The sequence below is a fragment of the Colletotrichum tamarilloi genome (genome assembly GCF_030869305.1).
Source record: "Colletotrichum tamarilloi strain Tom-12 chromosome Unknown Scaffold_81.1, whole genome shotgun sequence".
Taxonomy (NCBI): Eukaryota; Fungi; Ascomycota; class Sordariomycetes; order Glomerellales; family Glomerellaceae; genus Colletotrichum; species Colletotrichum tamarilloi.
In genome coordinates this window covers 144,029-164,571 of record NW_026849464.1, presented here as the reverse complement: position 1 = coordinate 164,571, position 20,543 = coordinate 144,029, and the positions used below count along the sequence as shown (strand labels likewise).

The 20,543-nt window shown below is 50.8% G+C and overlaps 4 protein-coding genes across 4 annotated transcripts; 2 read left to right on the top strand and 2 right to left on the bottom strand.

The window, feature by feature from the left end:
* Window positions 1–1,141: 1,141 nt before the first annotated feature.
* CTAM01_12747 (uncharacterized protein) lies at window positions 1,142–11,351 on the bottom strand (the record flags this gene model as incomplete). The annotated part of the gene is made up of 11 exons (XM_060528752.1): window positions 1,142–1,244; window positions 1,308–2,269; window positions 2,332–3,969; window positions 4,040–8,885; window positions 8,947–9,788; window positions 9,847–10,089; window positions 10,146–10,320; window positions 10,371–10,500; window positions 10,595–10,709; window positions 10,765–10,832; window positions 10,886–11,351. The coding sequence occupies 11 exons, from the start codon at window positions 11,349–11,351 to the stop codon at window positions 1,142–1,144; spliced, it is 9,588 nt and encodes a 3,195-aa protein (XP_060376661.1).
* A 1,361-nt stretch (window positions 11,352–12,712) lies between these two features.
* Window positions 12,713–14,185, top strand: CTAM01_12746 (glycosyltransferase family 2; the record flags this gene model as incomplete). The annotated part of the gene is made up of 5 exons (XM_060528751.1): window positions 12,713–12,738; window positions 12,797–13,240; window positions 13,309–13,740; window positions 13,795–13,905; window positions 13,975–14,185. 5 exons carry the CDS (start codon window positions 12,713–12,715, stop codon window positions 14,183–14,185), a joined length of 1,224 nt encoding a protein of 407 aa, XP_060376660.1.
* A 276-nt stretch (window positions 14,186–14,461) lies between these two features.
* Window positions 14,462–16,303, bottom strand: CTAM01_12745 (MFS transporter; the record flags this gene model as incomplete). The annotated part of the gene is made up of 4 exons (XM_060528750.1): window positions 14,462–15,230; window positions 15,306–15,576; window positions 15,629–16,057; window positions 16,123–16,303. The coding sequence occupies 4 exons, from the start codon at window positions 16,301–16,303 to the stop codon at window positions 14,462–14,464; spliced, it is 1,650 nt and encodes a 549-aa protein (XP_060376659.1).
* Window positions 16,304–18,285: 1,982 nt separating this feature from the next.
* Window positions 18,286–19,392, top strand: CTAM01_12744 (uncharacterized protein; the record flags this gene model as incomplete). Its single annotated transcript, XM_060528749.1, has 1 exon — window positions 18,286–19,392. One exon carries the CDS (start codon window positions 18,286–18,288, stop codon window positions 19,390–19,392), a length of 1,107 nt encoding a protein of 368 aa, XP_060376658.1.
* Between the last annotated feature and the right edge of the window lie 1,151 nt (window positions 19,393–20,543).

Below are 20,543 nucleotides of genomic sequence, written 5' to 3'. Positions count from 1 at the left end.
CGATCCCAATACGAAGTTCGCGAACATCAGGGATATCCATCGGGCTCAAATCGAAGCGGGTGAAAAGGAGGTTATCACGGCTGAATCCAGCGACTCTGAATGCCCTAGTGAGGCTGGCAGCTGTATTGTAGTGGGTGTGGTTGAGGATCAATAGTTAATAGTAATGAGGAGGTTGGGTTGTGATCCCATCGTTTTTGTGGTGCCAGAAACAGGGGGGTGCCAGGAAGTGGGTATGTTGACTTAACCGGTTCAAAGTGGAGCACCGGCAGGCCGGCAGAATCTCCACACGGCGCCAATGCTGCATCCTGCAACTTAAACGCGGGGTAACGGGAACGGAAAGATACATGTTTGGTACAATTTATTAGTAGCTCGAACCAAGCATTCTCAGCATATTATGCGATTCCATTCAATATAACCTCGAGGAAGGCCCTCGTCAAAGTTTTCTAGTGTGGATCGATGTAGAAGTATACAAGTATCAGCAGACCCAAATCGTTGTATGTTTCCATGGCCGTCACTGAGAATACCTCACATGTATTTATTCAAAGTAGGCAAAATGGGGACAATGGGATTATGGCGAAATAACACTTGCATTGGGGTTCCCATTATCATCAGGACATTTTCCCTCGAAACTTTCGGCATCAGAAGTGGTTTTCTTGCTTGGATGTCAATACCCGACAGCACGAAGGCTATTCTCGATAGTACGTCGTCTGATGCTGAGTCAACCAGGCCGGTCACAGGGCATGTATTCTGCAACTTCGGCTTTTCAGGCCTATTGATGTTGCAGTATGAGAATAGGAAATGGGACATGGAAGCAGAGGGGGGGGGGGGGGAGACCTTATGACCTGAAAACCTTAACGCATACACACTTGAAATAATAATTTAGTACTTAGAAGCATGATTCTATTTGCCTTACTCCCAAATGACTCTGTCGGCGGCAGTGGGGTTGCGGCGCCAATAGCATTGTCTCTTAGGGCTAAGCATCTTAGTATCAAACATCTTGCACATTATTACATCTGCCTCGCGAAGGCAGAGAAAGTCAGATACATTAAAGGAAGATGGGATCGAAGAGTACCATGGTTCATTTTGTACAAGAACATCATGATTACGATCTATATCCAAAAATCAGGCTCAAGTTCTCCCGCTACCTTGCTTGGATGATGCTCTTGACGATGTCTGATGCGCGATCCAAGGCAGCCTGAAATCTTTCCGCACCCTTCCTTGGACTGACAAAACAAACCTCCACACTTGAGATGAAGTTAGAAATGAGCTGCTTTTGAGGATAAGAAATGGAAGAATGTGATACTTACGAGTCATCGTTCACCGTGTAATTCATCCACACATCATCCGGGTCCTCCATCGTGTAACCAGGATCTTCAGCCAGCTTAGTCTCGATCATCGTCTGCATGATCAGTCGTGGACCGCTCCTCTTCCATACTGGATCAGAGAAGAGCTCTGGGACATCGTTGGGCTCCTGCTCCTCACTCATCATCTCAAGCACGTCCATGAGTCGGAAGTAGTTGCGGCCTTCACTGCCTTTAACAATTTGCGCATTGCACTCTCTTGCCGCCTGTAGCAGCTTGTTCCTTGCCTCAGCGCGCGGCACAGTGCTGTCCAACGCAGCATCGCAGAATTCGACGACTGATTTCAGAACCACCTGCACAATTTCCGGGCGACCGAGGTGGAAATGCGCTGTCGAAACCGTTTCCCAGCTAGCAGGGAGATAGCCAAAGTACAGACGGCTTGCCAGCTGAATCGTCAGGTCGACTGTCGCTTTGATAGGTGCTGAATGTTCGAGGAAAATCGATTTTCCAAAAGAAGTGATGAGGTGTGGTGTGTATTGCTTCACACTCGTGACAGCTGAGTATTTCTCGCGGAGCGTCTCGATCTGGCCCTCGATCTCTGCAGTTGTGAAAAGAGGGATCTCCTCGAGGCTGGCGGTGTGAATGCCCTGGCTCCTTTGGTCCATATCGTCGTCATCGTGCCCAAGAGTGTCGATCGCATTCTGCAGGCGCTTAGAGAGTTGCGAGATTGTCATAAAGTCAATCATTGAATGTTCAAATATGCTTCCAGAGCGACCATTAGCAGTGACCAAGATCTGGAAGCTCTTGTCGTGCCAACGGTTGAAGGAGTCTCCGAGATATCCATAGCGGATGCGCTCCTCACGCGTCACTGGGGTGCTGTCATCCAGGCACAGGACAAAGACGGACTTCTCTATCGTGTCGAGATATGACGTATTTCTCTCGTCGTACGAAAGCAACTCCCGTCGATTCTGTAGATATCTAAGTTAGCTCGTCGATAGAGATGTCGGATGTGATGAACGCATGTGCCTACCGTAGCCCATTTGTCACGATTGTCCGTGGTCAGCATGCCCGTCCATCTCTTCTCCTCAAGGGTCAGGTCTAGGATAGCCCCAAATACTGCCCTTAGATGTTGATACGACACGATGTCATCTCCCTGCTGCAGGACAACTTTGAAGAGGTGACCTCTCCGAAGAACAGCTACGTACTCGTTGCCCGGGTACTTCAACATCTTATCGCAGCCTAAATTTGGCTCCCTTAAGGCGTTGAACAACCACAACAGGGAATTGCCGCAATTCGCCTTCTCCCCTAGGTAGTCAGGCTCCAGGTTGCCGTTGTCGCGATCACGTTTGAACTCGCATACTGCCCTGGTGAGCGCAGCCGCTCGCTCAGCTTGGGAGTGCGTGGTGGTGCTATCAAAGTGGGTGCCGAGAAAATTGCTGTATGGGGCCAAAGGATATCTACGCTTGATGTGCAGTGCCTTCAACAAGGGCTCAGCGATCCAACTCTCGACTGTCGGATCCTCGGCCTTGATACGCAGCTGATTGTAAAGCTTACGACCGATACTGTTGGGTCCAACCAAAGCATGAGCCTTGCGACTAAGCTCAGAATACTCTTCTCGGTTGAGGGAGAAGTGACCGATGTTGTTAAGGAGGTCCTCGACTGCTTCATCAAGGTCGACAAGCGGATATCTTGGGAGCTCCTTCACGCTCCTGCAACAGTAAAAGCCGTGACCAGTTTCTTTGTTTGACTCAAGCTCAATCGTAGGTGACGTATGTAATGAGAGCTCGTCGCTCTTCGCCAGACTCATCCGACGCATCTCTTCAGGTATCAACTTAGATCGTGAAGCAACGATTGCAGTCAGAGCCATAATACTGCCACCGCCACCTAGCTCGGACGTCTGAAGATTGACTTGGAATGTGCGCACCATCCAATTTTTCAGCTCAATACTGACAAGAGAGTCGAGGCCAATGCTGGATAGCGACTGGTCAACTTTGATGTCATCAATAGGTCGGTCGAGAAAGACAGCGAACTTGGTCAACGTCGCGTTGCGGATGAGGGTTTCGGCCTCTGCCATCGTCTTGACACTGCCCAATGCCTTCCCGAAATCGACCTTGTCCGCGCGTGCGGTGCCCGTAGCCTGCTTCTCCTGAGTACGGGTCAACTGGCTGAAGACGGGGTTGTCCAGGAGGTGCTCGTCGTTAACATCGAGCATGGACTGGTGGGTAACCCCTTGGATCGTTTGATGGAGCTTGCTTTCTCTCGCAAGATGCGTCATGGCGTACTCGATATCGGCGAAGAATTCGTCAAAAGAGATGTCCATGACACTGTTCTGGCGCAGACCTGCTCTCATGCTGCTGATAGAGGTATCTCCCTTCTCCGATTCCTTCAGGGCACCGTGTGCATCGACCGAAACGACGCCGATATTGACTGACACGTAGTGCGTATGAGGATGGTTCGCGTGAGCATGGGCAAAAGCGTCCTGGAAACCATTCCCGGCGGCATAGTTGGATTGACCAGACTTGCCAACAACAGCAACAATAGACGAGAGCGTTATGAAGAAGGACAAATCCGGAGAAGCGAAAAACTTGTCGAGGTTGATGGTACCGAAGACCTTGGGCAACAGCGGTTTCGACCACTCCTCGACGGTCATCTGGGAGAAAGTCCGGTCCTAGTTATTGTGTTAGAAGACCATGTAATGTGTCAAGTCGAAAGTACGAGCTCAGCGCTCAATAGCTTACCTTGAGTATCATAGCGCCGTGGACTACGCCCCTGACAGGAGGTAATGCCGAGCAGTAAGAAGCGGCGCGCGCCATGCTCTCGTCGTTCGTAATATCGCATTGGAGGATATGAAGCTCTCCTCCGTGTTTCTGAACAGCCGTTGTGTACTTCTCCCTTGTCTCATCATCAATGGAGCGCCGAGAAAGAGACACAATGTGGCCGGCCCCACGTGCAGCCAAGAAAATGCAAATTCGGGAGGGAAGATCACCCAGGCCCCCAGCCACGACATATGTGCCATCCTGACGTAGTTGCAACGGCAAGGGCTTAGGCGGAAGACCGTTGACCCTGGAAGAGGGTTCGATGGTGAGGACAACCTTGCCAGTGTGCTTTCTTGAGCTCAAGAAACGGAATGCTTCATCGATTTGGTCGATGGGGTAAATGGTAATGGGCTGAATGGGTCGCAGAACCTTGCGCTCAAATAAATTGACCACGTCTCCCAAAACACGATGGATTGTTTCGGGTTCCTGCGCCGAAACGGTCGTCATATCAAAAGCAACAAAGGTGATAGACCTGCTGAAAGCGGTCATATTCAACAAGGAGCCTTGTTGAATTGCACTCCTACTCAGCTCGACGAATGTTCCCAGTCTCTTGACGCAGTCGACACTATCTCTCAGTGACTCTCCTGTTGACGAGTTGAGGATTAGATCCACACCTTCGCCGTGGGTGAGTCGCATGATACCCTGCTTAAACGACCCAGCGTGACTAGAGAATATGTGGCTATCCGGAATACCGTACTCATGGACCAGGAGCTGTTTCTTTGCAGCGGTACTCACGCTACAAAAGGCAGTTGCTCCTAGATGCTGTGCAAGCTGAATGGCGGCTTGGCCAACGGCTCCTGACGCACCGTGAATGAGAATCGACTGTCCACTCTTGAGACGTGCGATATTTGTGATACAGTGATAAGCGGTAGCGAATGCATGCGGAAGAGACGCTGCTGTTGTGGAAGACATCCAGTCGGGGATCTTATGAGCGAGAAATCCGTGAGCGACTGGCAGGTTACTGAACGGTTGCGCACCGAACCCCATGACTCGATCGCCAACTTTATGCACATCGAGCATATCTTCAGACACTGCTGTCACGATGCCGGCGAATTCTCCAACCATCTGTGTGCCAAGACTCAATTGTCCGAGAGCCACGCAGACGTCCTTGTAATTTATGCCGTGGGCTTGGGCTTCAACCACAATCTGAGTTTGTGGGAGATTGTGTGAGTCGTCAATATGGTCCACAAAGCGTAGGGAGCTTAGAAGGCCTGGCGTCGCAAACTCGGCCTTGAGGACTCGGTCGCCCTGGTAGGGAATGGTAACTGGCTCTACCACGGCATCAGGTGTTGTACCACTGCGCGCCCACCTGAGGAATTCGGCATCCGGCTTTACGCGAGGTATCAGAACTCGACCGTTCTCGTAGGCGAACTCAGGCTCAAGAGATTTCTGAGTCTCGACGGGCGGCCAAAAGCATCTTTGTGCCACATCGGCGATGAGTCTTGCCGTCTCATCTGGACATGGAATCGGGTACCGGACGTCCAGCGTGATGAGGCCATTGTTACCGCTCTCACGACGGAGAACGCGGATTAGCGTGTTGACCACCCCGATGTACGCCGAGACGGCCGGATCGGCTTTGTCTTGCACAACAACCCATAATACTCTGCGTTTGGCGGCGAGAAGAGTATTGATAGACTTGAAAAGTTGTGGTGATGGCTCGAGGAGTAGTGGCTGGACAGCACTGTCAAGAACCAAGTAGGGGCTTTCCGAGTCCTTCTCGACGTCAACTTGGTCCCAACCACGCTCTACGATGTCGATGGCATGTGAGGCAAATCCCTTGACTATGGAATCAAGTCTGTCATCCGCGCAGTTCCCAAGCAGAATGGCGCCATGTCTAGCCAGAGTTCCATTAGGCGTAGAAGGTACAGCCTTGGCTACCATCATACATCCTCGCGCGAGATGGATACCACCAAAGCCATTTCGAGACAGGACTTCTGCCCATTGCTCGCGATGCAGTAGAGGGGTGTCAACGCGGAACTCGTCCTCGTGCGCCCACCATCCCGTCAGGGTGCCAGCTACGAGACCAACAGCTGCTCCCCTAGGCGAGATTTCGAGAAGAACGAGACTACCGCCCGGCTTGAGCAGCTTTCGTACGCGACTAGTTGTCAAATCAATCTTCCTTGTAGCGTGGAGCACATTGGCCGCTACTACCACATCGTACGACTCGGACTCGAACCCTTGCTCAACAGGATCTGCGTCCGCGTCGAGAGTTCTGAACTCAATGACGTCTTCCCATTGGGCGAACGTCTCCCGCGCTTCCTCGAAGAAACCACTTGAGATGTCTGTGAAAGTATACTTGTCGACTGGAAGACCCACTGCGCCGTTTTGGCCTGAAAGACCGTCGAAGAGCCATTTCGTGCAGCCTCCGGTCCCTGCGCCAATCTCGATGACTCTGAGGCGCGGGTTCTTGAAGGTCAGAAGCCTGAGATATGCCACTGCTGCCTGATAGTCCCCAGTAAAAGTGCCACTCTCGTAATTCTTGGACAAAAGGTTGTCTTCGAGCATGACGTCCAAGGGCTCTACCGCGCCACTCACGATACCTGGAAGAGCCTTCCCCACGCGAGCGAGAAGCTGAAGCTCGGCGGAACTGGTGGATGACTCAACATCGTGCAATGTACGACTCTCGTCTTCCGAATTGATATCCATCATGATCTCACGGCAGTACTCAGATGCCAGCCATTTCTTCATCCATTCAAAGAACTTGACCAGCTGAGATGGCACCGTACCGGCATCGGCGGTCTCGACACGGCGCACTGCCTCCCGTATCCAGATTGTAGAAGCACGGTCAGCAGTGAGATACCCATGTCGAGCCTCTTCCACCGAGACCTTTGTGCCGTGGTATCCGTACGTTGTGTTCTCATCGAGTCCAAGGGTGGACGAAAGCACGTGGAGAAATGACGAGCCAGTCAAAAAGTCAACGTCGAAGTTCCAATCTAGTCGGTTAACCTTGTCCTGAACGAAAGGCCGATCCTCGTCGATATGTGCCTCACTTATGGCGCGTAAGTTGATGGCAAGTCGAATGACGGGTGTAAGATGCCCATCAGCATCCTTTTGGAAGACCCATCCTGCTCCCTTAGATGTTTGCGGTCCATCGGCTTCAATCTGCATCGCGCCAGTCAAGCTGTCTCCTGCCTTGGTCGACATCTTTCCGCTGATCTCCAGGAAGGGAAGCTTTGTCGGCACGCATGTCGCGTTCGAGATGAACTTCTTGAACAAAATGCCGTTGATTTGCTGAGCAGCGTCCAAGGTGGTTGGATGAATGAAGTGAGGCCGGAAGAAGCGATGAGGCATCACGGAAGCAATGTCCGGGGTGCAGATTTCAAAGACCCCGCGCCTGTTTCCGTGCCTTGCAGACACAATCGACGCGAAGGCTCCCCTGAACTCGTTTCCGCTCAGACTGGCAAAGCCATAGAAATCGGACTTGGTCATGTCGGTGTCACAGTCTTGTTTGGCCGTGTTCAGGAAATCAAGAGCCTCTTGTTGGAGTAAGTCAACTTCTCTTGTGCCTTCAACATCGTCGTGCTCTTCCTTCTCGTACACGATCATGATTTCGCCAACGCAATGCTCAGTCCACGTGTCATCTTTTCCATACGACCAGACGCGGAAGGATTGCCACCCGCTGGTCTCATGCTGCTGTACGGCGGACATGCTGAGCTGAACTTCGACCTCACTGGTACTACCGTCTTCAGGCTCGCTCAAGACAATAGCCTTCGAGATATCCACGTCGCGAAGGACGAATTTGGCAATTGGCTTTGAGATGCCTCTCATCTCTGAGAGCTGCTTCATTGCCTCCATAGCCATGGTCAAGTAGCCCGCGCCTGGGTAAATCATGAAGCCCTCAACAACATGGTCACGCAGCCATGGTAAAGCATCCAGGTTGAGAAAGTAACGCCAACGCGGCTCGTGAATGGTGCTGGTCGGGTCCAATAAACCAAGAAGATCGTGATGGGGGAATTGACGAAAGCGGTGAGTCTTACTCAACCTAGATTCGCGCCAAAATGGCACCAGGTCCCAGGGATACGGCTTCAAATCTCTGACTACGTCTGGCTTTGCCTCGTTATCTATGGCAGATAACACCGCGACCATGTCGATTCCAAGCCCGATCTCGAACGCCCTGCCGAGAAACGTAAGGGTGGTTTGTACAGCGTCGATATTTCGCGAGAGAACAGAAAGATATTCGAACTTGAATTTGTCGGCTGTTGTTCCCTCATGCGTGAGTGTCTGTCGACAAGGGCCCGCCAGAGCGGAGTGCGGTCCAATCTCAACAAACACGCTGACATCCATGTTTGTTTCCTGCTTTGACTGATCGTTTCGCAGCAAAATTAGGGCCTGGCTAAACTTTACCTGCGAAACTAGATTCGAGGTCCAGTAGCTGGCACCAAAATCAGTTGTCTTGACGGCGCCTGTGACGCTGGAGTAGAAAACAACACCGTCGCGCACTTGTCCCGACCGAATTTCGCCGATTGCCTGCTGATAATGATCGGCAACACGCTGCATGTGATGCGAGTGATACGCTGTGTCGACTTTGAGCTTCCGAGCAAAGATGCCCTCTTGGTCGAGCGCAGACTTGATCTCGTCAACAGCGCCTTCGTCGCCAGAAAGGGTCAGGCTCGTTGGACTGTTTACACATGCTACGACAACTTTTCCGCTGGTAGCTCTCTTCAAGTATTGTACGGCTTGACTCTCGCTGAGATTGACTGCCATCATAGCGCCGCCGGTATCAGCCATTTGTTTAGCCTTAGCCGAAGTCAGACCGCGATAATATGCCCTGTTGACTATTAGCTTGGGACTTCACTGCATCAATCCACGCATGCAATCATGAAACTCACAGGAGAAGAGCGCCATCCCGGCTCAACGCACCACTGGCGTATGCGGCCGCGATTTCACCTGAACTGTGACCCACTACCCGACTCGGTCGAATCGCAAGGCTCTCAAGCAAGTCAACGAGCGCAATCTGGATGGCAGTAGTGCAGGGCTGTGCCAGCTCCGCCTCACCAACACGCGAAGTATTGGAAGGTCTCGATAATTCCTCGAGAAGACTCCATCGGCAGCCCTGTGAACGCAAGGTTTCGTCCATGGCCGACATGGACTGTTTGAAAACATATGAGGACCTAGCCAGCTCGAGGCCCATTGCATGCCATTGTGCCCCTTGGCCAGAGAAGACGAAAGTAATCGGTGCTGACGGTTTGATCTTCTTTTCTGGCATTGGAGCTTCCAACTCCGCTGTCAGCTGCTCTGGATTCGACGCAACGATGGCCTTTCTGCACGATAGAGCGGACTTGTGTAGGGCGAGCGTGTAGGAAAGACTACGCAACGTCCGAGGCCCCAAATCATGAGTTTTGAGCCATTGAACAAGGTCTTGTGCCCGGGTTGAAAGTGCCTTCTCAGTGGATGCGCTCAACAGGAAAAGCTGCGGTGAATTCGGCGCCTCGCTTTCGTGATTGTGGTTGGAGGTCTTCCCGTTAGTCGCGACACCGTTGGGTCCATTTGACGTGGTACCGTTGCCCGTCACGCCATTCGGTTTTTGGCTGACACCATTTGGTTTACTTTTTGATTCGGCAGCTTCCAAAATTACGTGACAGTTGGTTCCCCCGTAGCCGAAAGAGTTCAGGGAAACTCGTGCTGGGGCGCCGTTGCGAGGAGATGGGAGCGGCGTAAGCTCTGTTGGGATCTAAGCAAGGTCAGCTGGAACATATCAACGCAGGGTAATCATGCTCATTTGAACGCACCGTAATCTTTTTCTCGTATAGCTTGAGCGACGGTTTCGGTTTGATGAAATCTAGATTGGGCGGAATCTTGCCGTGCTTGAGTATGAGAATACTTTTGAGCAAGCCAGCCATGCCAGAAGCCGCCTCCAGATGGCCAACATTTGTCTTCACTGAGCCGACATAAAGATCATCCTGTCGACCGACATCTTCGCAGAAAACCTTGGAAATTGACGCAATCTCCTCTCGGTCACCGACTTGAGTTCCCTATCCATTCCGTGGTTAGTGTTTTGAAGTGGCACATCAGGACCAGGGCTCCTTACAGTTCCATGAGCTTCTACGTATGCCGTATCCGCAGGGTTCAAACCAGCCTCACGATATACGCGCGACGACAGCGAGGCTTGCGCGTCCCCGCTAGGCGTATTCAGGCCAGACGTCTTGCCGTCCTGATTCAAGCCGGAATTTGCAATAATCGCGTGAACTCGATCCCTGAACTTGCTATCAGCCAAAGTTTGATATATGAAAGAGTTAGGAACATAAGAATTCACCCATCTTGGAGCGCGCGGTCCAGCCGTTTCAGAACGATCGTTGCTACACCCTCACCACGACCGTATCCGTCACCTCGGGAGTCGAAGGCATACGACTTGCCGTCCGGGTTCAGCATGCCCATCCCACTCACTTATTCGTCGTTAGTTTGGGGACCAATAAAATTGTAACCGAGTACAAGCGGTAAAGGCAATGTTCCAACTGTATTCTTATGCAGGACACTCACTGATTGCAAGAACATCGGGATGGATTACGAGCTGAGAGCTGCCAACCAATGCCAGATCGGTTTCTCCTAGCTTGAGACTCTGGCAAGCTTGATGAAGAGCAACCAAACTTCCAGACTGAATGTTTTTCAGTCAGCTAAAACTCAATAAGATCTCGGGAGGTATGATTTACACAGCCTGTATCGATAGTCATGCACGGCCCCTTAAGATCAAAACAGTATGAAACCCTGTTTGAGAGAACTATAGATAATTTAGCATCGAATGATCAGCTAGATTCATTGGATATGACTCACTCGATTCTCCTGTGCCGTTGAGATGAGTCCTGCTGATGGTGGACGGATCTTTGTGTCCCATGCGGTCATAGCTCCTTTCGAAGATGCTCGCATAGACACCAGTGTTGGATCCTCGTAGGCTATCAATGGGAATGCAGGCGTCCTCCAAGGCTTCGTAAGTCGTCATCAAGAACAGTCGCTGCTGCGGATCCATGGAGTGTGCTTCGGTGCTAGAGATGCCGAAGAACTTTGCGTCAAACAACGAGATGTCGTCCTGAACAAAGAAGCCATGCTTCGTCACGACAGACTGCTTTGCCTCCGGGTACGGATCAAACCACTCGTCTGCATGCCATCGATCTTTTGGAATTTTTGTTCGGCCGCTGCGCCCTTCCGAGAGCAGCTGCCATAGTTTTTCCAGGTCACTGGCTCCTCCGGGAAGCCTACAGCCCACGCCGATGATAGCGATTGGGCTTCCGATTGACTGCATTATTTCGAATAGGAGCTTTGATGTGTAAAATCTTGCGCAAATTTTGGATGGCGTTTTTACTTGCCGAGAGTTCTGGACATAATTGTGTTTCTGCGTTTACGCCGGTAGCAACACTTTATTTCTAAGACGTCTGTCGAATCTCGATGCCACCTAGTCACAATGCCAACACACGTTTCCGGCTGGGCACATTCAGTGACACACAGCTTCGGCAGCGTCCAATGGGCATGAATTGGCCTCATCGTATGACTGAGGTCGTTGATCCACAGAGCATCAACGATCGAAGCACTGCGTACCTGTCGACCATGACAGAGACGAGGGCTAGACTGCGGAGAACCCTCCAGCTTGCGTTTGCTTCGCTCTGTTGTCGCCTGCGAGTTCCGGTCCTCGCGATCTACAGAAAGAACTAGCAGGTCGATTCCTCCATCCAGCAAAGAGTGGTTTTCACGATCATCTGATAAATCGCCGGACAAGGGTACTTCGTTATCCACCGAACGAGGGTTCTTTCATTTAAAATCGCCGGACCAGGCTTTCTTATGCAATAGCCCCCTTCCAACACCCCAGGAAGGCCAACTGCGCCGCCGGTGGGCAGCAGACTATTTGACTTACACATGTATAGAGGTTGGAAGAATGTTACCGGAATGTAACAGAACGATGCCGGTGAAGAGATAGGCCCCCCACCTTGGTGGTGTGGGGTGCGGTGTTGACTGGGAGGACGCAATATATGGGGCCCTACGACATTGGAGCGTCAAGGGGAGCGGTCCCATTGGCGAATGCGGGGGCAACTACGCCCAGAAATTAAGATGGAGAGGATTTGAGTTACTTATCTGCATGAACATGCAGACGTAAGTAACATATGTACAGAGTATGTTGGGTCGTTTTGGTGTTGCCACATGCGGGTTGATAATGCTAAGAGCGGGAGGCGACACGGGAATCAGTCCCGGGAACTAAGGAACCTTGGAAACCCATTGGGGCCCTTCAATTTCAAGGGGATGAGAGGAGGCCGACGTCCGACGTCTGCAATCCACATCCGCTTTTCCGTGTTTGTATGCCACTTTCTTGGCTAATCCCAATATTCTCCAATGCATTTAGCAAGTAACAGCATGGCACTGTTTCGTTTTCTCTGTCATTACTACAGCCTTTGGTAGTTGCATCAAGAGATTAGATCTGCGATGATGATTTCTATCCTTTAGGTCCACGATCAGTATAACATCTCGACCCGGTCCTTCAAGTTCTCTCAGATCCATCTTCTTGGCTTTCATGTTCATGTGAATTGAGCTATCCTGTGCGATTCTTATCTTCAGTTAGACTCGATCTTGTCTCTTTAATTATCATTGACTTCTAACAGTCCATTGGATCTCGAGATGGCATTGGCTCTTGGCGCTTTGTGGTAAATGTCCGCGCTCCCTCAAACGCTGATTCAGGGAAATAACCAATTCCTAACGCAGGGCGTGGAGTGTCTACGACAAAGCAGTCATTTCTTATTATTCCAGCAAGTACAAACCTGCACCCTTACCCAAGGAGCCGAGCTACAGTCCGGCGGATGTCAGCATCATAGTTCCGACAATCGATACTGAGTCGACATTTACGGAATGTATGCGTCTCTGGCTGAAGTCAAAGCCACGAGAAGTCATCATCGTGACAGTTGAGCGAAATAGAGACCGCATCGTGCGACTATTGGAGCCTCTCAAAGAGGATGCTGACAAGATTGTCATCCTCTGTGCGCCATTAGCCAACAAACGAGTGCAGCTGGTTGTGGGTGTCAAGGCTGCTCAAGGTAGTATCCTCGCCTTGGTGGACGACGACGTGTACTGGCGGGCTGCAGGTGTGCTCCCATATCTCTTGGCACCTTTTGAGAATGCCAAGGTCGGCGCAGTTGCTGGCATACAGAGGTCTGAAAACCCTCGCTAGTCGATCAGAGTGAAACCAGAATGTAGTTGAGAGCTAATTAATAAGACAGTGCTGAGATCCGTACTGATCGCCAAGATCCAAACGTTATAACGGTATGGGAAGCCACTTCGACGTATGACCTATGCCAGTGGAAGGGTTCTCGCGAGGTACACTTTGCTGCCGACGGAGGCTGCTGGTGTTTGTCCGCTCGAACGCTACTCATCCGCGCTTCTATCCTACAAGATCCATCTTTTGTTGATACCTACACCCACGAGATTATTGGCCATAAGTTGGTGAACACTGCGGATGACGTTGTCCTGACCGGTTGGGTGTTCGATAGCGGATGGGAGGTCTTCATTCAAAACGTTCCCGAAGCGGAGATCACCACCAATATTCCTGAGGACCATAAGTTTGCCTTGCAGATTCTTCGTTGGGACAGAGGAAACTTTCGTACGTTTCTCGGATACATCTTCGTCCACCCAGGACTCCCAAAACTGATGCGGTAAGCGTGACAAATGGCCTGGCGAGTGTTTCTAGGCTGATTCAATATTGTCAGGAGGCATCCATACACTACTTTCAAGATGGTCGAGCGGCTCGCTCGACCAATTTGGGCCTTAATGTACCTATGGGCTTGGCTTCAGACTCTGAGCACAGTACCTTGGATTGCGTGAGCTTATTAACCATCTTCGAACACCTCCCATGACGCAGTACCCTTCTGACTGGCTATTCACGATAGATTTGCATTCTTGGCTTGGGTGATAGGTGGCTGGGGCGGATGGGTTTCGTCTTACAAATCCTTCCTCAAAAAGTACCCCTACTGCGGCCGTCAATGGTGGGGATTCATCGTTATGGATCTGTTTGGTCCTGTCGTGGACATCTATGTCTACTTCACGATGAACAACGATAGCTGGTTAACAAGAGTAGCAGACATTCAAGAGATGAAATAAGCCGATGAGGATGTAAATAGAAGTTGACTTACCTTTTGATGATCTATTATCTCATTTCTTCGCCGCAATCACGATTGAACTCTTCCTTCATAGGTGAAAAGTCGGCGGCTTATGTGTACTTCTCTATAAAATACTATTTATTACATGCATATATGCGTCGGACCATCCTCACGGTACCCAACTTGCCAACGGGGCTTTCAGACACATATCCCGAGTCTAGACTGAACTAGGGCAAGATGCTCAGTACAAGACGCAGAGCTATGGATTCTTGTGAAATTACTTCTCCGAAACTTCTTCGGCTGAGGCTTCAGTAGTCGGACGCTTGGTGTCAGGTATCTGCCGCCACTCCATGCCCCAGCTCACCAACCAAGCTAGGGCTGGGGTAGCAAGAGCAACCCAAAAAACGTTCTTCAAGGCAGAATTGAACGCCTCAACGACAGCATCCAGGGCCTGCGGGGGGACAATCTTCCTGAATTCCCCTGCACCAACTTCCACCACAGCCGCAGCATCGATTCCATCAACCCGAGTAAGACGCCGTAGTAATGCATCTGTGAATAGATTCTGCCCGATACTAGGAGCCAAAGCCCCGCCCAGCATCTGGAAGAACATAATGATCACGAGGCCCGTTGGCACATCTGCCTTCTTGAGGACCACCTGAACAGCAAGAATTGGCATTTGGCTACACATGCCGTAACCGACTCCGGATGCGATTTGGGTTCCGATCCATTGACCGCGTGGACTGTGAGGATTTATAAGCTGGTAGAGGCCGCCTCCGATAGCCTGAATTGGGGCACCAATCCACATTAAAGGAACATAGTGTCCAAACCGCGACGAAATCCATCCAGCACAGATTGTGCCAAGACTATTGGACGCGATGATGGGCAATAAAAATATACCTGAGTCTCTGGCGCTATTATTTCTCACGGACTGGAAATAGATTGGCCAGTAGTATGAGTTGAGCACGATGGCCACTTGTACGAGCATCATGAACCCACATGATGCCACGACGGTTCGGCCCCGCAATATACGGAGAGGAACAGTGGCGCTGAGGTAGTGAGCGTCAGTATGCAATCGGATGCAAAGCAAAGGTCTCTTGGACCGGTTTACACTGGTAACTTACGTCTCTTTGCCCCGAGCTTGCAAACCCACGAAACAAAGCAGCAGCAAGCCGAATCCGATGAGGCAGCCAAAGACTTTCGGGTCTGACCACGGATGAACAATTCCTCCCCACTGTAAAGCCAGGTTCAGACATGATGTTGCACCGAGAAGTATAATAGCGCCGAGCATGTCGAGTTGGCGTAACTTATCCTGCCACGGCAATCCTTCCTTGACAGCAGGTGGAGGGTTCCTCAAGCTGAACCATATCAGAGCTAGTCCGACAGCTCCAAAGGCTAAGGTCCGTCAGCTGAGGACTATTGAGAAAATAGCGGGCGGTCAACTTACGGAGGTTGAGCCAAAAGATGAATCGCCATGTAAGAGTCTTGCTATCAGTTATGGCGCCACCAACAAGCGGCCCTATCGCCGATCCGGTGCTGTACAGACCCAATATAACCGGTGACAACTTTGCCTGCTTCTTCAAGGGGACGCAATAAGACAGTATAGTGGTAGTCCCACTCACCAGCCCGGCAGCGCCTACGCCAGAAATGGCTCTTCCCACTATGAGGGTTATTGAATTTGGCGCGACGGCTGAGATGACCGAGCCGAGTTCGAAGACGACAAGGGACGTGCAGTACACCCATTTTATGTTGTAAAACGCATAAAGTCGGCCGCAGGTCGGTAACATTGCCATTTGAGCTATCAGATAAGAGGATCCATACCAGCCGATATCGTTTAGGCTGTGGAAGTCGCTTGTGATCTGAGGTATCGCGGTCGCTTGTTGTGCATTATGTTAGGCAAGGTTTCGGTCATTTATCGCGGTTGGGAGAGTGTTTACGGACCCAAGATAGTATTATCCAGTGCCAGAACGAAGCAAATAGCCATGAAGGCAATGGTCAGAGAAGCAAGAGCCCATCCTTGCATGTGGGCCGTAGTCTGCTGCTCTCCCTCGTTCTGTTGGTTCTCGAGTTGATTCGCAGTTGCTTCAACGGGCGGAGACGACTTCGTAGGATCGGTCGTCATTTTCTTGTCGAGAAGGGTTTCTGAAAGAGTCGTCGTCAAGACCAACGGGACTTTCTGAGATTTTGAGAAACAGTGATTGTAAGTTCTTGAGTCGAGGAGGAGTAGATCTGCTTGCTCAATAAATACGAACTTGTTGGGGTGACCGTCTGGAGCACAAAATCTGGTTCGTTGGATAGCCGGGCGGTGTGATCCATGCTAATCAGGCTAAGATGTTCCCTCTTGGCACTGTGGCAGTCTCGACCTATGAACGTGAGGTGGACAGATGACCGAATGATGCAAATAGCGGCACAGCCCGTTGGTCGCAGTATCTGGGGTATCCTCCCTCTGTGCATCGCCTGAGGTTCAAATGTTCAATTTCTCTCCCAGGCCCGACGGGATACCGGGTTCTTCCCGCTTAATTCCCGCTAGGCCCCTATTGAGTCCAGTCCAACTGCTTGCAGCATTACCACGAGTACCTATTCATATCTACCATGCCTATCCTCGCCCCTCGAGCTGTTCTCCATGGTCCACGATACTTTTGATCACGTATTGAATCGCAACAAAGTAATATCATGTAGGGTAAATATGGAATCGGCCCAATACCTGATAACAACACGAACCGATCATCAGCTGTTATAGGAGGTCCAATGTGCGTATGTACGAGTCGGTCGAGATCCTGTGTCCGAGGGTGGAGTTGAGATGTAACCCCGCTGGCCCGCCTGCTCGTCAAGTCTGTTCCCACCGAAGCTCAACTACGTCCAAACAAGTTACACTGGGTTATGGGTGGGGGCGTCGCCGCGTCGGCAGACCTGCCATATCCGTTAGTGTCTGGCCAACTGGGTATGGTACCCCGGATCGTGCTACATCCATACAATACGGTATGGGGTTGAAGAGTGCGGGCGCTAAGAGGAGACCACCTAATGCTGGACAACGAACACATAAGCCTCACATTATGAGTGCTCAGAATATCTGCCCGTGTGGTATGCAATCTCGGTAGGTATCATTGGATACATGTACGATGTCAGACCAACGTGGGGGAAGACGATATGCACCAACATAGCTCACCATGAAAACATGACATGATCACTTCAGGTCCCAGGAGGATGTATCCACTCGCATTCAGCCTAAACAATTTAACCGGCATCCTCGTGGTATCTGTTGGTGCATGATGCTGCGGGTTCCTTGTTATCGACGTGAGGTTACAGTACGAGCCGCTTGCCAAGATGAAGGATTCGGGGGCGAATCTTCGGAGACGGATCCTTCCCGAGTCGCATGCAGGGAGGACGAAAGACTGCTGCGGCAAGGGGCTGAACAGACCTCAGTGCCTACCTTACTCCATGTACACGAAGTTGCATGAAAACACCATGGCGCAGGACCGATGCGTGGATGCAGCGGGCCTTGTGTAGTTTCTGTCCCGACCAGCAAGCGCACTGATCACGGAGAAAGGTACTTGCCCGAAGACACACACACACACCCATTCAGAGCCGTTCGCCAGAGCGATGGGCTGAACACTTCATGAGCGAAACGCGCTGCAGAATATTTTGACAGTGGCAAACAGTGCATGGGAGGAAACAGCCTTTGGCTCTTTTTCACAGCCATTATGCCTCAATCTCGTGGTCAAACATAAAGAGGCCGCGCAAGCGGAACCAGAATACAGAAATAGAATTCTCTAGGTCTATTGACTACCGACATGCTAGCGATCTGCATATCTAAGGGGAACGGCCCGTTGCTGAGGGTGTCGGTCGTTGGATCTTTCACCCCATGCACCAACAGTACGCGCTAAAAGGCAGGAGATTCCCTGCACAGGTTGGCGAACCTCGTCGTCGAGAGCTTAAATTTCACATTCAACTATTACAGAACACTCAAAAGATCCTTGAAACGAAACAAACAGGCAACGTAGTACTGTCCATTAGCCTTTCTTCTTTCTTCTCAGGCACCGTCAATGCTCGTAGGAAAGGATGAATGTTACCAAAACAAGGTCTGCATGTGACCGATGCCACGCAATGAAGATGCAATGCAAAACGGACGGGTTCGGAATACAATGTGCTCGTTGCCGAAACGCCAACGTGGTCTGCAACTACAGCGAATCCGGCAAGCCAGGAAGACCAGCCTTCAAGACCAACAACTCGGCAGATCAGACACCAGCAAGTTGGCCAAGTTTGGGCAATACCATTGTGGAAGGCGCATGGACTCATAAGACGCTTCACGAACATGGTAGCGCAGTTCAAGGGTCTATTAGTCTCGAGGCTATACCACCTGAGTCCTCTCAGACAGTCGCGGAATGGCATCCCCTTGCTTTCCCAAGCAGCCCGAGCTCATTTCTGCACCTTAACATGACCGAGTCTTTCGGCTCGTCGGATTGGAACCCCGAAGCCGCGGGATGTTCCATACACACGGCTAGCGACGATCTCGGTGTGCTAGCCGACCCCAACCCGCTCATAGCCATCCCGAGGGCGACGGCCTTGCTACCTTTCAATCGAAATTGGATGGAACACCTCGCGCACTTCCACCTAAAGATAGCTCGCCCAATGCGTTCAACGGCGTATCTAGGACCTTCTCAACTTGGGACTGAGGCCGCTCATATTCTGCAAAGCTCTTCAGAGTTCCTTGAGTTGGTCCAAAAGCTCGAGTTGGCTGCACTAGACTGCAAGGGACCGGAGCATCCGCCTCCAATCGGTACGGCCGTCTATTTGCAAGTCTGTGCTATGTCTATACGATTGATCGAGATGCACTACTGGCTCTACTCATCGATTTACCACTGCCTGCAAAGAAGAGATGCCAACTTCACGGCGCAGGACGGTGTGATGAGCGACGCTGAGAACGGGCTATTCATTTCCATCGCGGGAGTGGAGCTGATACCGTCACCCAACCTGAGGCTCCAGATGCTTCTCCAAACAGCAGTACATTACCTCAACCGTGTTCAAAAGGCTCGAGGAGGGTTAGAAGCGATTGCGGCAGATGCCGCAACTGATGGACTAGGGTCGCCATCTCTGGCCTCAGGTTTGGATAAGTTGGTCAGCATTGATGAGAGAAGGACTATGGTGAAAATTCAAGCGGTACTAGACAAACTCAAGGATATAAGTGCATTTTCTTTAGATGCATTATCATAGACTAGATTCCTCAAACTCGTTCGAAGAAAATTGCTTTAGTAACCAGCGGAGCCAATGTTGAAGTTGACGCTTTAGAATCAATCTGTTCATTATTACCTTATAATGCGAGGATTGCCAGATCAAGTGTGAAAGATGTATCAATCTTGATCGAAGCGCCAATGACATCCATCGATAAGCCATAGGCTGTCACGATACCGAACTTGCGTGAGTCTGTGCTCACCTAGAACTACCACATGCCATTGTTTCGTCATGGGCTCCCTCTTTCGCCCACCAACTCATGAACTGACTTGATAACTAGGTATTCTCCCTCTCATTCAAAAACATCACTTTTTGATCACACATTATGCTTGATGGTCTCAGCCACCTGAATGGCCAAGGTATTGATACAATGCTCAGGAGTTCGGTGTGCGATAATAATCATGTTGGTTCAAAGACCCTATTTTAAATCTGCAGGGGCCATGAACCAGATTGTGATCAATCATCTGGAGGGCTTTATCACGTTCCTGTAGCGGAAACCAGCAGCCCGGTGGGTTTTCACTCTTAAGCTTCTTCGAACTTGAGCGTAAAAATGAATTACTTCAAGCTGGCATCTCCCGAGCTCCGTTATCTCTGGGCCTGCACCCTATTTTTAACACGGCCTGTTAGATGTTGGGTCTCAAATATCGGGCCTCCAATGGATGATGGCCGACAAAAAGGCGAGGAGAGCGTAATATTGACGGAAACAGTAAATGTGGTGGGCTATCGCGAGCAGTGGCAGAGTTTCTAAAGCTATTTGGTTGAAATATGTTTCTATCCACGAATACAGGTGGCTTAAGCGAGGGCTTTTCGCCAAGCCTATATAGGCTATCTTTCACTTGATAAGGTTGCTCAAACTCCTAATGAGCGCAAAAAATACCTGCTTAAGTAATTACCTGCAAGCCTGCTCTCCTAATCGCACTTTTCCCATCATTTATGTATTGTCAGTGCCGGGGAGCTGAGGAAAACTACTAGACTGGCAGTCCCAAAAGGTATTTTCTTGTTTTTCCAATCAAGCTGAGCCTATTGATATACTTTCCACTAGACACTGCAGCAAAATAACCTCAATTACTGGACTTTGTCGTATGGTCTCAGCCCATCCTCAGATCCTTGAGGATCACCCGTGCCACCACCCT